Source organism: Rhododendron vialii, chromosome 9a (assembly GCF_030253575.1).
Source record: "Rhododendron vialii isolate Sample 1 chromosome 9a, ASM3025357v1".
Taxonomy (NCBI): domain Eukaryota; kingdom Viridiplantae; phylum Streptophyta; class Magnoliopsida; order Ericales; family Ericaceae; genus Rhododendron; species Rhododendron vialii.
In genome coordinates this window covers 9221337-9235793 of record NC_080565.1, presented here as the reverse complement: position 1 = coordinate 9235793, position 14457 = coordinate 9221337, and the positions used below count along the sequence as shown (strand labels likewise).

At 38.6% G+C, this 14457-nt stretch overlaps 2 protein-coding genes across 3 annotated transcripts; both read right to left on the bottom strand.

Moving 5' to 3' along the window:
- Positions 1-1760: 1760 nt before the first annotated feature.
- Positions 1761-9762, bottom strand: LOC131300422 (F-box/kelch-repeat protein At3g23880-like). 2 transcript variants are annotated; one of them, XM_058326261.1, is made up of 2 exons: positions 8401-9751; positions 1761-2204 (listed from the first exon to the last, which is right to left on the bottom strand). In XM_058326261.1, exon 1 carries the CDS (start codon positions 9611-9613, stop codon positions 8417-8419), a length of 1197 nt encoding a protein of 398 aa, XP_058182244.1. In that variant the 5' UTR covers positions 9614-9751; the 3' UTR covers positions 1761-2204; positions 8401-8416. The 2 variants fall into 2 exon arrangements, with proteins under 2 accessions (XP_058182244.1, XP_058182243.1); XM_058326260.1 differs by lacking the exon at positions 1761-2204 and adding an exon at positions 6543-6930 and having other exon boundaries at positions 8401-9762.
- Positions 9763-11281: 1519 nt separating this feature from the next.
- On the bottom strand, positions 11282-14457 carry LOC131300421 (putative F-box protein PP2-B12). The gene is made up of 3 exons (XM_058326259.1): positions 14141-14457; positions 13083-13201; positions 11282-12199 (listed from the first exon to the last, which is right to left on the bottom strand). The coding sequence occupies exons 1-3, from the start codon at positions 14402-14404 to the stop codon at positions 11761-11763; spliced, it is 822 nt and encodes a 273-aa protein (XP_058182242.1). The 5' UTR covers positions 14405-14457; the 3' UTR covers positions 11282-11760.

Genomic DNA, 14457 nt, shown 5'->3' with positions numbered 1-14457 from the left:
CTTCATCTATCAAAACTCATCAACTTCACCCCCTCCCCTCATTTCCGTTAAAAACTTGGATGGAAACACATAAAAAGACTAAGTTACCCTTTCAAAAATGCTAAAATGACAATATACAACACCATTACAACATGGTCTCAGGTCATCAGTGGGCCCCATCTTTTCACCCGGCACAAAAAAAAAATATGAGCCAAACAAAGAAAATCCCCAAATTTAAAACTCCTTCCTCCTTCTTCTGGTTCGAGAGAGAGAGAGAGAGAGAGAGAGAGAGAGAGAGAGAGAGAGAGAGAGAGAGAGAGAGAGAGAGAGAGGAGGAGGTGGACGAGGACAGATCCATTACCACTGCACCGCCACCGTCGACCCTCATCACCACCTCTGGCGAACACCTCCACCGAAGCTCGTTCAAATCAATATTGGGGCAAAAAATTGTAGAAACGTAGACCATAGATAAGCATCCCTTGTTTTCTAACCCTTGCAAAAATTTAAGCTCTTTTTCAATTTGTCCATTGTTCTGATTCTTTATTGGGCCAAAACAAATTTGCTTGTTAAGTTTGTCATCATCTAGCATTCTTGCAAGTCTCCCAAACAGAAAACCAGCAAAAACACACAGACCACAAGACTACACAATCAACTCATCTAGAAACAAAAAATCCCCAATTTCGTAGTGGATCACAAACCCTAATTTTTTGGGGGTACCCTAATTTTGGAACCCTAAGATGGAGAATCAAAGGCTCATCGACGAGAGAGCAAGAGAGAGACCTTGGTCCAAGTTTGAGCTCGTCGTCGGTGTTGCTGCAGTGGTGGTGGTCGCGAGAGGCCCAGGAGAGGTTGCCGACTCACCGGAGTGGAGAAGGCAATGGTGGTGGTCGGTGGTGGTGGCGATGGTGGCTGGGTTGGTTCTCCCCTTGCTCTTTCTTTGCTCTGGAACGTATGGAACGAATAGGGATTTCAAACATTTTTTGTTTTTGATTTTTCACTTTTTTTTTTTGGCTGGATTAAATGTTTGGGTTTGATTTTTCAAGGGGAGCGAATTTTGGTTTTTCTAGTGTTGAGGGAAAGGGTTGGAGAGAGAGAGAGAGAGAGAGAGAGAGAGTGTGTGTGTGTGTGTGTGTGTGTGTGTGTAGTAGGGTTGAGGGAAGGGCAATTTAGGCTTCAAAATGTTTATTCCGTCCAAGTTAATGGTTTTTGCTAACATTTCTTAACAGAATTGGACGGAAGGGGTGAAGATGATGAGTTTTGACAGATAAAAGGGTGAGGTTGATGAGTTTTAAACATGAGGGGGTCATGTTGACAAAACGTGATAGTTGAAGGGATGTCAGAAATGGACGGAAGGGGTGAAGTTGATGAGTTTTGACAGATAAAAGGGTGAGGTTGATGAGTTTTAAACATGAGGGGGTCATGTTGACAAAACGTGATAGTTGAAGGGATGTCCTTGAAAATAACCCAAAACTATTCGTTTTTATCTAACGATCAATACCAAGGATCGTGGCATCGTGCCTCAAACCCTCCATACACCTTTCAAAGTCTTCACCATGACTGAATTATCGGACTCTTCTCATTATTTTCACTCCTACATCTACATGTACAGAATTCTCTGGATTCTATTTCATCCACCTCCATCTTTTTATTTCAGCCATGTGAGAATTGCTTCTCCTTTTTTTTTTTTTTTTGAATGGCAAATTTTTTTTTATGAATCTTGAATTTATTACAAGACTAATAGGAGCAAGGAAATAACGTCATGTTCAGAAGAATAATCAATCAAATCCAAAACCCAGACCTACAATTGGCAAAAAGCCAATCTGCCAGGGCATCCAAATGGGATGAAACCCACTAAAGGCCGAAGCCCAAATATCTTAAATGGGTCTAACCAACCCAGATAAATACAATTAAGCACAAGGAGGCCTACAATGTCCAAATCAAACACTAACGCTCAACAATGGGCCAAACCCAGTCCAAGAGGAACCAAACCTAGCCCAAACCCCCAACCTAACCCTAACCAAATCACAACCACCACACACCACAGCCCAAACAGCCCGCCGACCTCCAAAATCCAGGTGAACAACCACCGCCAAAAAACCAGAAACTGGACGCAAGGGAGACCACTAGATGCCGAGGCCGATGACCCGCACCATCGCCCACCAACACGGTTGGAAACCTGTAGCACGCCACCGACCCCGAGTCACCCCAAGAAGCAAAGAGCATCACTGAAAACAGCAAGCCCAGGTCGAAACAGCCATCTGAGAATTGTTGTTGTCGCTCAAATAAATAGATCAAAGCATAAACATTGTGTGGGCCTACGGGATCTCTAATCCAATCTGGGAAAAAACTACCCTAATTAAAATACTTTTGGCCAGTTGAATTCGAAGTATGGACTTGAGGCTGTGCTGTGAGTAGGGGCACAATAGAGCGTTATGCTTTTAAAAGAGAGAAAATTTCAAAAAAGTCCCTGAACTTTCTGACAACTCGCAAAAAAACACCTGGACTTTCACTATTAACAAAAAAACACCTAAACTTAGCATTCCGTTAACAATTAGGCCACTGCCGTCCAATTCCTTCTAGTCCTAACGGATGGAGCTAACAGAAGGCGTTAACTTTTTATTTTTTTTTACTTTTTACATTCAAAAATTATTTTTGCCTCTTTGTTTTTTATTAGTAATAAATATGCAATAAAGTTTTTTTTCTTATTATTTATCGAAAATTACTTTAACCCCATTTTTTATTTTCAAATTTTACCTTCCCCCCCCTCCCTCTCCCTTTTTTTTTATATATTAGAATCGACTCCACACTACCAATTAACCCCACAACCAACTACCAAAGCCTTAGCCACAATTTCAAAAATTCGAAAGTACTTTTAACCTCCTCTTTGTAACCTTTTCTTCTTCTTTTTTACTACTTTTACTTCCAAAAATTACTTTTAACTCATTTTTTTTAGTCATAAATAAATATGCAATAAAGTTTTTTTTTCCTTAATATTTTCCAAAAAATTATTCACCCCTGTTTTTTTAACTATTTACGAAAATTACTTTTTAACACCCCCCTGCTTCCCTGCACCCCGCCCCGTTTTTTTTTACTTTCAAATTTAACCTTTCCCCCACTCTATCTCCCTCTTTTTTTTTAGAAATTCGATCTCATACCACCAATTAACCCCACAACCAACTGATAGAGGAATTTTGGGTTTCTCCAAACTGATCGGTGGAGAGAAGAGGGGGGAGGATTTTCATCAGTGGAGCGAGAGAGAGAGAGAGAGAGAGAGAGAGAGAGAGAGAGAGAGAGAGAGAGAGAGAGAGAGAGAGAGAGAGAGAGAGAGAGAGAGAGAGAGTAAAAATGGGTCTTAAACTCTTTATTATAAATAGTAAAGATTAGAGTTAAAGTAATTTTTGATAAATAGTAAGAAAAAAAACTTTATTTCATATTTATTTACTACTAAAAATAAAGAGTTAAAAGTAATTTCGGAAGTAAAAAATATATATAAAAAAAAAGGAATGCTAAAAAAAAGGAGGTAAAAAGTAATTTTGAATTTCTAAAATTAGAGCTAGAGCTTTGGCAATTGATTGTGGGGTTGATTGGTGGTTTGGGGTTAAAGTTCTTAAAAAAAAAGGAGAGAGAGATAGAGAAGGTGAAAGGTAAAATTTGAGAGTAACAAAAAAGATGGTGGTTAAAGTTATTTTTATAAATAGTAAAAAACAGAGTTAAAGTAATTTTTGATAAATAGTCAAAAAAATAATAATTTTATTGCATATTTATTTACCAATAAAAAAAGAAAGAGTTAAAAGTAATTTTTGAATGTAAAAAGTAAAAAAAATAAAAAGTTAACGCCTTCCATTAGCTCCATCCGTTAGGAATAGACGGAATTGGACGGAGGAGCCTAATTGTTAACGGAATGCTAAGTTTAGGTGGTTTTTTTGTTAATAGTTAAAGTCCAGGTATTTTTTTTTGCGAGTTGTCAAAAAGTTCAGAGGTTTTTTTGAAATTTTCCCTTTAAAATATGAGGGATTTTTTGCCAAGTCTTCCTTTGTTCATTTGGTGAGGGAATGAACGCAAGAAGTTTTTCTGAAAGCAAGGTAGCTTCTATGACTTAAAAAAATACTCCTACACATCAAGAAAAATACGTATTTTTCATGTGGGTGCTAAAGTTTGACCAATATCAAACTTTTCATAGAAGACGGATTCGATGATCAAAAAACATGAACAATTTGGATCTTACAAACAAGCCCTGGCCTAAATGCCCCCATCGAAAAAACAAAACGCTTTGTTGTGTCCCCTACTCCAAGCAAGGCCCCAGGCTAGAAGGTAACTTGCCGGGTTGGTGCTTTGTTTTTTCGGTCGAAGTCGACTCACACAAGGATCCAAGAATTCTTACACCACAACGTGAGTGTATGTGCAAGTGTTTGTGCATGTATATGTAATGCTAGCAAAGTTCTACGAGGATGTATCACTTGCTTTTGATCACTAGTACTTGAACTATCAAAGTAGCTTTCCGATGTTTTCAGCCTATTAGAACAACCAAATTTTCTCAGCATGAACTTGTGTAGATAAATATATTTAAAATATCTAAACTATTTATAGCGGTAAATCAGAATGGTACTTAGAACACACCGGCATGGCCTGTATGTGCCATCCCAATAAAGAAAATACTTTAGTAATTAAGCGGGCCGTTACAGGAATGCCAACTTTAGTATAACATGAAGAGTGGGGGCGAGGAGATCAGAGAAAAAGGAGAAGAAGAGAGGTTGAGACCGCTGTCATGTTAAAATTACGTACATACATACCTTCAATTTATTTATCTAACTTTCCCTCGCACACACTTTGACCACACCATTGGGATACCTATTATGTCCCCAAACTAACACATTCACAACACCCATAAATAAGTCCCACATCTAAAACATTTTACAAGTTCCTGCACATCTATAGTAGAATTAGTTGTCGGAGATGCGTTGAGTGCATATTGCAGCAAGATGACCATGATGAGTGTATTGGCGCACCTCAATCGCGCCCAAGTTGTAACAGTGGAATTAGTTAATGAGAAACATAGTGAGTGATGCAAGAAAACGTACGAAAAGAAAGACAGACATGTTTGTTGGACAGATGGAAAAGAAAGATACTTCATTTATTTCTTGAAGGGATTGACTGTCTTATAGCATATTTCAACTGTCTACAAAATGTAACCATGTATGCAGAAGAGGCTGCAGCTCAAGCAGGAAGTTCTACAAGTGCAACCCAGACACCTGCAAAAAGGGCAAGCATATGGTCTAGAATTAGCGGGTTTTTGGTAAGAGCAGGGTGAACGATCTGGGAGGTGATTAGAGGTATTGTGGATTCGTTTCTAAAGGGATTCAGTAACCTAGTGAGAACAAAATTTCTGAAGGCATACGGGATCTCCATCCTAACCTTCTTCGCTAGGCTGGCAAAGCAGTTGTTTGGTTAGATTTTAGCAACACAACAGAATGCATATGAGATTGCGTTGTTGATTATGACGTTATGCAAAGTAAGTGGTTGGGAGATTATGAAGTGAAAACACGTTTCACTTTTCATCCTCCATGTGTGTGTATGTGTAATAAATGTGTATAGCTTACGCAGTTCTATTGCTGAATAATGTCCACTAGAAGGCTTGTGGTGTCTTCTATTGAGGCTTGTTCTTCCTATGGTTTTATTTAGGTATATAAAGCTTTTCATGTTTTGTATTTGGAGAGATGCGTTTGGTTAACCTTTCAAGTCAAATTGGCATTGTTGGTTTCACTGCAGTTGCTTTTCCTTGTGCGCAACACCGATGTTTTTGATAGAAATTATTCTGCTTTTTGAGACAAAACCAAAAATATGAATGCAATAAAATCAGAACTCAAAACCTAGAAGTCGTTGAAAATATCATAGTGATCAAGGCGAGTGTGGCACTCTATATTTGAAGAAACATTCCGCCCCCGCTCCGGTGCTTAGAGTTTTGTATTGGATGTCTGTCTCCCAACACTACTTGATCAGAATCCCTCCAAAGCATCACTACAATTGAAGGCCCTAGCGAACCAAACTTGTGTTTGCAGTCTTTCATATGGAAGGACTTTGACTTAATGAAAGCATTAGGAAAGATTAACCACACAAAATGAATGAGGGGCATGATATTTATAAACCAACTGGTGACTCTACAAATGGTCACCAAGGGAAGAGACATCTTTGTTCATAAAAGACGCGTCCGTCCACGATGATTAGGTGTCATTCAAAAGACACATTTCAAATCAAATCAGTTTACATACATTCACATCCTATTCGGCCCACTACACTAGCATAGAAAACAGGGTTGGAAGCCATGTCGGTGGTGCTGTGATTATCACAGTAGCGTCGAAATGTCACTGAAGCTCTTAAAGAAGAGTAGTTGAAATGGTCTCAGAACAATTTGAGCTGAAGAGTACTACTCGGACTCATCACTATAGTGAGTGACAATAGATTATTTCTTAACACTCCAGAAGAACAACAGGGGACCCCGAAAAACACATAAAATGAAACACGAGGAGCTCTACTACCGAGTAAGGTCAAAAGGCCATATCCATTGTGCCTTCAAAATCACATAGAAACATCTTAATATCTTATAGCAATATGATGACTTGTACGTGGCAAAGTCAACTAAGTAATGACGAAAGAGTAACGTGATCACTATGCAGGCATCAAGTACCGAAAAGAAACAACAAACTGACAGCACTCAGTCTCATCAGAGCCTAAAGCAGCAACATCAGAGCCTAAAGCAGCAACATCAGAAGTGAACTGATCAGGCGTGCCACAGAGCTATGGACTTGAGTAGTGCTCGAATTGCAAATGGAACAGATGAAGGTCAGGGACCATGTGAGACACTTCAGAAATGCATGGGATCCATATCCTAGACCTCTGGGCACAAACCCATGGGCAACAGTAGAAATGAAAGGCTAGACAGGGGCTGGTGCAAACCTGCCAAAACAAAAAATCGAATGAACGGGATAACAAGAAGTAAACCCAACCCATAGAGAAGCATACAAAAGAAGTATAAGGGCCCTAAGAAGCTGATTTTTTAAATGAACAACCACTACGTGGATGGCTAAGCTTGCAGTCCTACTTCGAAATGAAGATAAAGATGAGTTACTAGACAATTGTCTACGTGGGATTATTGTGAATCCAGATGTATCATGAAACCATGATGAGACACCTGCAAGTGGTAATCTCAAGAAACTTCGCCTAGTAGGACCCGACATGAAAATGTGTTACTGATGAAATTCTCATTCGGATTCTTTATACTAACTTGTTCGCACACACTTAAGGAAGAAAATAAAAAAGAACTGACTTTTCATTTCCTCTGCAGTGAATGGGGCCGGAAAAGAAATAAAATCACAAATAAGGTTCATGAAAAATGAAACAGGATACCTACATATTAGACCAGCATAGGGGATAAAATTGTGTATCTCTAATAGCCTGTGACAGAAAAATACCTGCCTTGCTTCTAAGTTCTAACTTATGACAAATGATATGCCACTAGTGAGGAGAAAACATGATTAATTGGGAAATCACCACCATTTCCAGTATGCATTATTCAACGCTATAGTTTGCTTTGTTTTTCGAAAGGGATTCATAAACGCAATACACAAGAAGCTTCCATCTGGAAAGAGGAGACAAATGCATCCAAGAAACAAGAAGAGAAGAAAATCAGTGCGCTGAGAAAAGATAGCAAAGATAGGAGCCGAACAAGATGAACCCTTTGTGGTCATGGTAGAACCCCCTACCCGTAGGTGTCTGATCAATTGGGGTTAAATTATCAGAGGATGTTTAATTCCTCCTTTCTTGGTTCCATATCCGATGTACCTAAGAAAAACCCTCTTCAAGACTATAAGATACCAACATTTGCATTGACTTAACACGGCTTCTATCCTTTTGAGTTGGTAGATGGAAAGAACATAAAAAGTTTTCGTGTAATTTTTGTCTACTTTTATTTTTTTTAGTAAACTTCGGAAAAGATTGCAGTGCCATTTGAACAGCCTAATGACAATAACAAATAAAAAAATGCAACTCGTGTGAGTACCATACTTTTTCTTGAAATTGCCAATTGCAGTATCCAACTTAAGCATGAAAAGAGTAACTACACTTTAAGATGTAACATCTTTTTGGAAATAACATTCTTACAAATAATAAGAGCAAGGCATACAGATTCTTCTTTAGCTTCATTTTTCAATCATTTAGTCACAAGCATCAACATGTAAGGAATTACTACATAAAAGACATTTAAAGCCATTGCTAAGCACTTCAGCAAATCTATTTCTTCAAAAAAATATTCTTCTCTAGTTACAAAACAATCAAGGCTCAGACAACAACAGGACTGAATAAATGTTGAAATGTTGAAAGAAATTTAGGTTTTGAGATCAAAAGTAAGAGCTTACGGTATAATTTTACCTGTCTATGCTTTATGTTATTGGTGTTCCCTCTGAATCACATTTCTGGCGTTAGGTGAGACTAGGCTCTCAACATAGATATGAGCTTCAAGCCAAGCAAGCAAATTGTGAATCACAATATTCTTATATGTAGCATCTTTGGGATTGCACAAAATTAATCGTGGCCCAAGCTGCAGTAAAACTTCACCGTTCCTTGAAAGATACAATAGCGTGGAGTCTTCATAACCCCATAGATTTGTAATATGTGGTATTGAAAACAACTTAGTCCATGACTCTGTCTGCCCATACTCCTTCATCACCCATATATCAGAGCGAGTACCAGGGAAGTTACATAGCACACAAAGGCATCCTCTTAAAATCTCCAACGTCGAATCAAACCTACCCTCACCAAAATTAGGCAGCACAACCTTCCCGTACACCTCGTTCACCAAATCAAGAGAAACAATGTCCCAAGAGTAACTTGAACCTTGAACCCCACTAGCAGACCAATGGAGCGACCCGCTCGCATATCTCCCCGAATCATTCAACGGAATACCATGACAGAAGTCTCCAATCCTCCTCCATGTATCGGTCCTTAATGAGTAAACCTTAACCTCAGTCTCGTATGAACCTCCGCTACGAAGAACACAGAAGATCACTACCACTTTGTAGTCATCATTACACAAATCATAACCAAACCCATATATAATAAAGCATCCGTAACGCATTTGAACACCTGAGTCCGGCAACCTATTGGATTTCCTAGTAGTTGGGTTCCACAGGAATACGCCATCTTCTTCTATAGCAATACACACCAAACCATTACAAGAACCAACAATCCAGACCGAATTATGAGGGGCTCTCAATGGATAATCAAGATCTACAGCCGTATCGGATTGGTCATTCAATATAGATCCAAGGGAACATGACTTGAGATCGAAATGGGGACGAACACAGCTCAAAACAAGTCTCCTGTGGGTATAATCATCGCTTTTGTATGCTAAACTGAGATGGGATTTCACGAAATGGGGATTTGAGATTAGAGAAAGCCATGATTTGCAAACTGACCTGAATTGCAGCAGAGACTTGACGGGCAGCCTCGTGAGTATCTCGGCGATGATTTCGTGCGGAAGGTCGGGAAGTCGGTCCGAAGCTTGTTGGGTTGGGATGGGGGTTTGGTGGGTTTTATTGGTCCTTTTGGATTCTTGGTGTGTCGGGTCGCTTTCGATCTCCATTGATGGTGTTCCCAGGTGAATTATTGGGTTAAGGAGGGCAACCCAGAACAGAATCGTGATCAGACGATCAAGGAAAAATAGAGTTATGCCAGACAATGGTACATTACTCTCTCCGACCTTTTCATCATTGAGCAATGCTAGCCACCCCAAAAATACAACTGTGCTACTTGCACAGATAATTTTGCACATATTTTGTACATACATTTTTATGGGGCCTATATCGGGATTTCAAAAAATGATCCGAACCACTCATTTTTTTTAAAAATATTCTTTGGAAGGTTCTTGTAAAAAATCAGCTCCAACAGATATCAGTAAGGGCTTCCTCAGAATTCGTAAGGCAAAACAGAATGATTCGCCCTACGATTTTTTAGAAAGTTCTTACCGATATCCGTTGGAGTTGATTTTTTGCAGAAACCCTCCAAAAATTATTTTAAAAAAGATGAACGGTTCGGATCATTTTGTGGAACCCCAATATGAACCCCACAAAAATGTATGTGCAAGATATGTGCAAAAATCTCTGTGTGAAAATCATTTCTGCAAAAAATATTCCGAAATCACTCCGAACTGATATTTTTTATCGCTAATAAAAGTCTATTTGCGATCGTAAATACTTCTAAAATTCTATTCGGGATAACTTTAGGATATATTTTTTTTGATACCTAACACTTTCATTCGTCATTTTGGGAAAATTCCAAACGAAAATGGCAGGTACATGAAAACTATCCATCATGGATTGTTTTCATGTACCCCTACCAAACCTCAATTCTAAATACAATCCCTTATTTTGTACTCCTCGTCCAAAATTGCTTTATTTTTTTAAAAAACAGAGCATTTTACATGAAAAGAAATGTATTTATGGAAAAAAAAAATCGAAGTATAACTGCCAATTTTTCTCTCAATGAGTTCTTTAAATTGGATTAAAAAAATTTGGGAAAAAAAATCATGTTAATGCATTATTTGTTGCATCCAAAATGCACGGTCTCCAAGAAGGGACAAGCAATTTGGAACCGGAGAATAAATAATGCAACAGACTTCTAAATATATGTAATATATGTACCCAGTCAATAGTCTACTACAAAGAGACATTTAATTTTTGAATAAAAATAAAATATTTCCTTGCATATTTTTTAAAATTTCTTGACACCAATCTATAAACCTTAAAATTGTATGTATTTTTGTACTCCCTCTGTTCTATTTTGTTAGAGCATCTCCAGCTTTGACCCAATTTTTTACCCAAATTTGGGTCAAAAATTTAGTAAAAACATATTTTGGGTCAGGCTCACTCCAATGGCAAAATGATCTCTTACCCAAATAAATTATTTTTTTAATGCTTTCAAGACTTAAGAGTATGGACCGATCATCTTGTCGATGAGTTTGAGTTCGTCCTGGGCCTCTTTGTGCATGTACCGCCTATTACCCGACTGGGGATGGTGTTGTAATATACATGTTTAGTCTAGCTTAAGAATTTTTTGAGACTAATTGTTCAAACTTGGACTCACATTTAAAATTTTGTGAACGTTATAAATTTGGCTCAGCTCGTAATACACAAGCTTAACATCTTCCTTCTTTCTTTCTTTCTTTCTTTTTAGTTCAAGGAAATAAAAAGGAGACCACCGAACATTGTAGAGTCACTGCAGCCAATTTATTCTTGACAAGAACGCTGCCGCCACCAACATCAAAGTTGTTTATGCAACTGTTTCAGTTTGTCAAAGTACTACAGGAATCAGAATAAATCTCATCGTTTTAAGCAAACGATGTCCCTGAATGCATGTCGCTTCCGAATAGAAATTGGAGGCCATACCATCAAGTATATTCACAACTCGAAGCCAATAAATGCGCAAATTTAACCGCAACGAACTGCCATGGCCACAACAAAGAAGCTTTTTTGATTTAGATAGAAATCCATGCCAGATTGCCCAGTATTTGTACTATTTAAGTTTTTCGAAGGCATGTTCCAATTTAACAAAGCAACGCATTCGGCTTGGACTATATACTGGCATCGCCACACCCCATCGTAACACGTTCCTCTGTCAAGCCGAATATGTGATGGAATTTTTAAAATTCTATGCGGGCTTTAAAATCACTTCCCTCGTAGAAGACAACCATGGCGAACCGTAACTCTCTTTTTTTTCTTTTTTCTTTTTTTTTTATACACCAACTTTAGGCCGTACCTCAATGCCCTCCACGATAAGTCCGGACTTCCAGTCACTGATCTCCCTCAATCTCATCTCCACTTCACCATCGTCTCCTTCGTCGTTGTAAAATTCCCCCAATTCAATCTCCATCCACCCTTCCTCTCTCATTTGAGGGAGCCATCCATTTTGTCCTCTATCCAAATTTGCCAGTGTCTGCAAGGTTAAGAAAACAATACTACTGTTATCGTCTTCGTACCCATCTTCTCCTTCCTTTACAAATCTGACAGACGCCTTCACCGGAAGCGACTCAAGCCCATAATGTCTCTTCTGGACTGTAAATTTGAAAATGAGGTAAGCTGCATAAGTGGTTTTTGGAGATAGCATTGCAGTGCTAATCCTGCGCCAAATATTAAGCCAACAAACACCCACAACCTGGGCCACCTCTGAGAATCTGCACATACTATGCACATCAGTCTTGAATTCAACCAAGATATAACAAAAATATTAGGATCCATTTGCATATATATGAATTTCAATTAGAGGAAATTAATGTCCAATTCTAGCAGAAATATAAGAAGTTTTGCTACGGGTCGCTTCTGAAACAAATGTAGAGGATGGTTTAAACCTAGAAGACGTGTTTCGCTAAGAATCCAAGATCCTTGTCGAACTACAATCAAATGAAGGACTTTAAATCACTCCGATTAATTATTAATCCTTTCAATTTGATGTCATAAACTTTGGAACTCAATGTCCCCATCCATATGTTACCCTGCTAAATCTAAATTTGAGTAGATACTCGCAAATTTATTCCTTTGAAATCCACATTTATCCGAACGGTCCCTTAGGCTCAATTCGAATGAGAGCAAACTTGAAGGGAACAGAATAGGATTTCAGCTTAGCTGGAATCACTTTCTAAAGTAAACAGGATTCTGATCCCGACACCTCCCATCTCCCAGTAGGCCTGGCAACTGGATTTGATCCAGATCCGACCCGGCACAACTTTAATTTCTGTAATTTACTACCTGAGGTAATCTCTTTCTTGAGTATGGTCTTCATTAGTCTCCACCTCTTCTTCTTCTTTTCTTTTTCCCTATAGAGCTAGAGTTTGATATTATCATGGGATGGAGGTACACTTGTCAATGAACCGGATTCAGTCTAAATGCGACAAGATTCGAATTAGATATTATTACAAAATGATCCGATTTGATTTCATTTCCCCTCAGATTCAGGTCATCTAAAGATGGTGTTTGCACAAACCAAGTTTGGTGACATACATGAAAATGGATGATAAAAAAAAAAAGACGCGCAAATGAGAGAGAGAGAGAGAGAGAGACCTTGACTCAGGCAATGATATCCACTTCCATAATCGGGGATCCTCTTTCCAAGGAATTGCGAGTTCCCGGGCTGGTAGAGTGAAACACTTCTTCCCGCTTTCTCTGTCTAGTGCAAAGCTCTGGAATACATCATACGAAGATATAGCATCAGTAGAAGACGCATATCAGATCCTCAAACTGTTGTTGTATATCGTAAGGCTCAGTTTGTTTCACTGTACGATATCTTAATAATGCAAACCACATTTTTCACGTAAATCACTTGCAACGAAAATCTATTAAGGAAAATTCTAAAATCAGCCCAATGGGCCAATAACAATATGTTTCGTGTATTAAATAGTGTAAAAAATATACAGAAATATGTGTTTTTCTTGACTTCTAGTATATTTATTGTCAGCCCAGTGAGCTAACAATAGGAAAACCGATCTATTAATATTGCGACAATTATTTTCGGGAGTTTGGGTCTAGAGAAAAATTCCAATGTGAAAATCCAATGATCACTCTAGATGGTACAATGACCATATCAAGAACTAAAGCACTCTCCTCTGCATGCATTCGATAAATGCCAAACATTAGTATTGGTTTTGTCAAACAAAAATAAACACACCCGAAGGCAGGGGCGGTCCAGGGGTGCAAGGGAACCCAGGCCTTTCCACAATTTCAATTATTCTCGTGTATTATATTAATTCCTTTGTTAATTAGAAAAAATTCTATGGAATTGGCCCTGCAAGTCTCTTGAGTGAAATATTTTCTTAAAATTTTTCTGTGTGGGTTAAAATTTCCTAAAATGTATGGTCCTTCCTGCTGTTAAAAAATTGGACCGGAAATGATCCAATCCCATCATTTACTATTAGTTTTTTTTTTCTTTTTTTGGAACAGATCATTTACCATTAGTTCAGTCAAACAACACACCAGATAAAAATGTGTATGTACATGCATATATCAAGTGATCGAATTCATTGAACAAGTAACTGAATACGATTCCAGTAACAAGAAGAGGGCAGCAGCAGCAAAAAAAAAAAAACCCGGCAAGGGAAGGGATGGCGTGTGGGATTTACTACCAGTTTGCCGCCGTCGAGGAGGAGAGGAGAATCACAGAGACTGAAGTACAACTGCTTCTTGGTGGAGAAGAAGACCACTGGAGATACAGATCTAGAAATGATTTGCCGATAATCTGAGGGCAGAAATTTCTCCCAAACGGAATCTGAGTTGGCAGCTGCGCCGAACCCGGATGAGATTGCGGACGAACGGCACGCGTCCCGGGGAGAGGTCATGGACAGAATCTGTGAAATGCATCCTTCCGGCAACACCGAGAAATTGTCCATCCTCTTCTCTCTCTCTCTCTCTCTCCTTACCTTATTTAAAACATACGTAATGG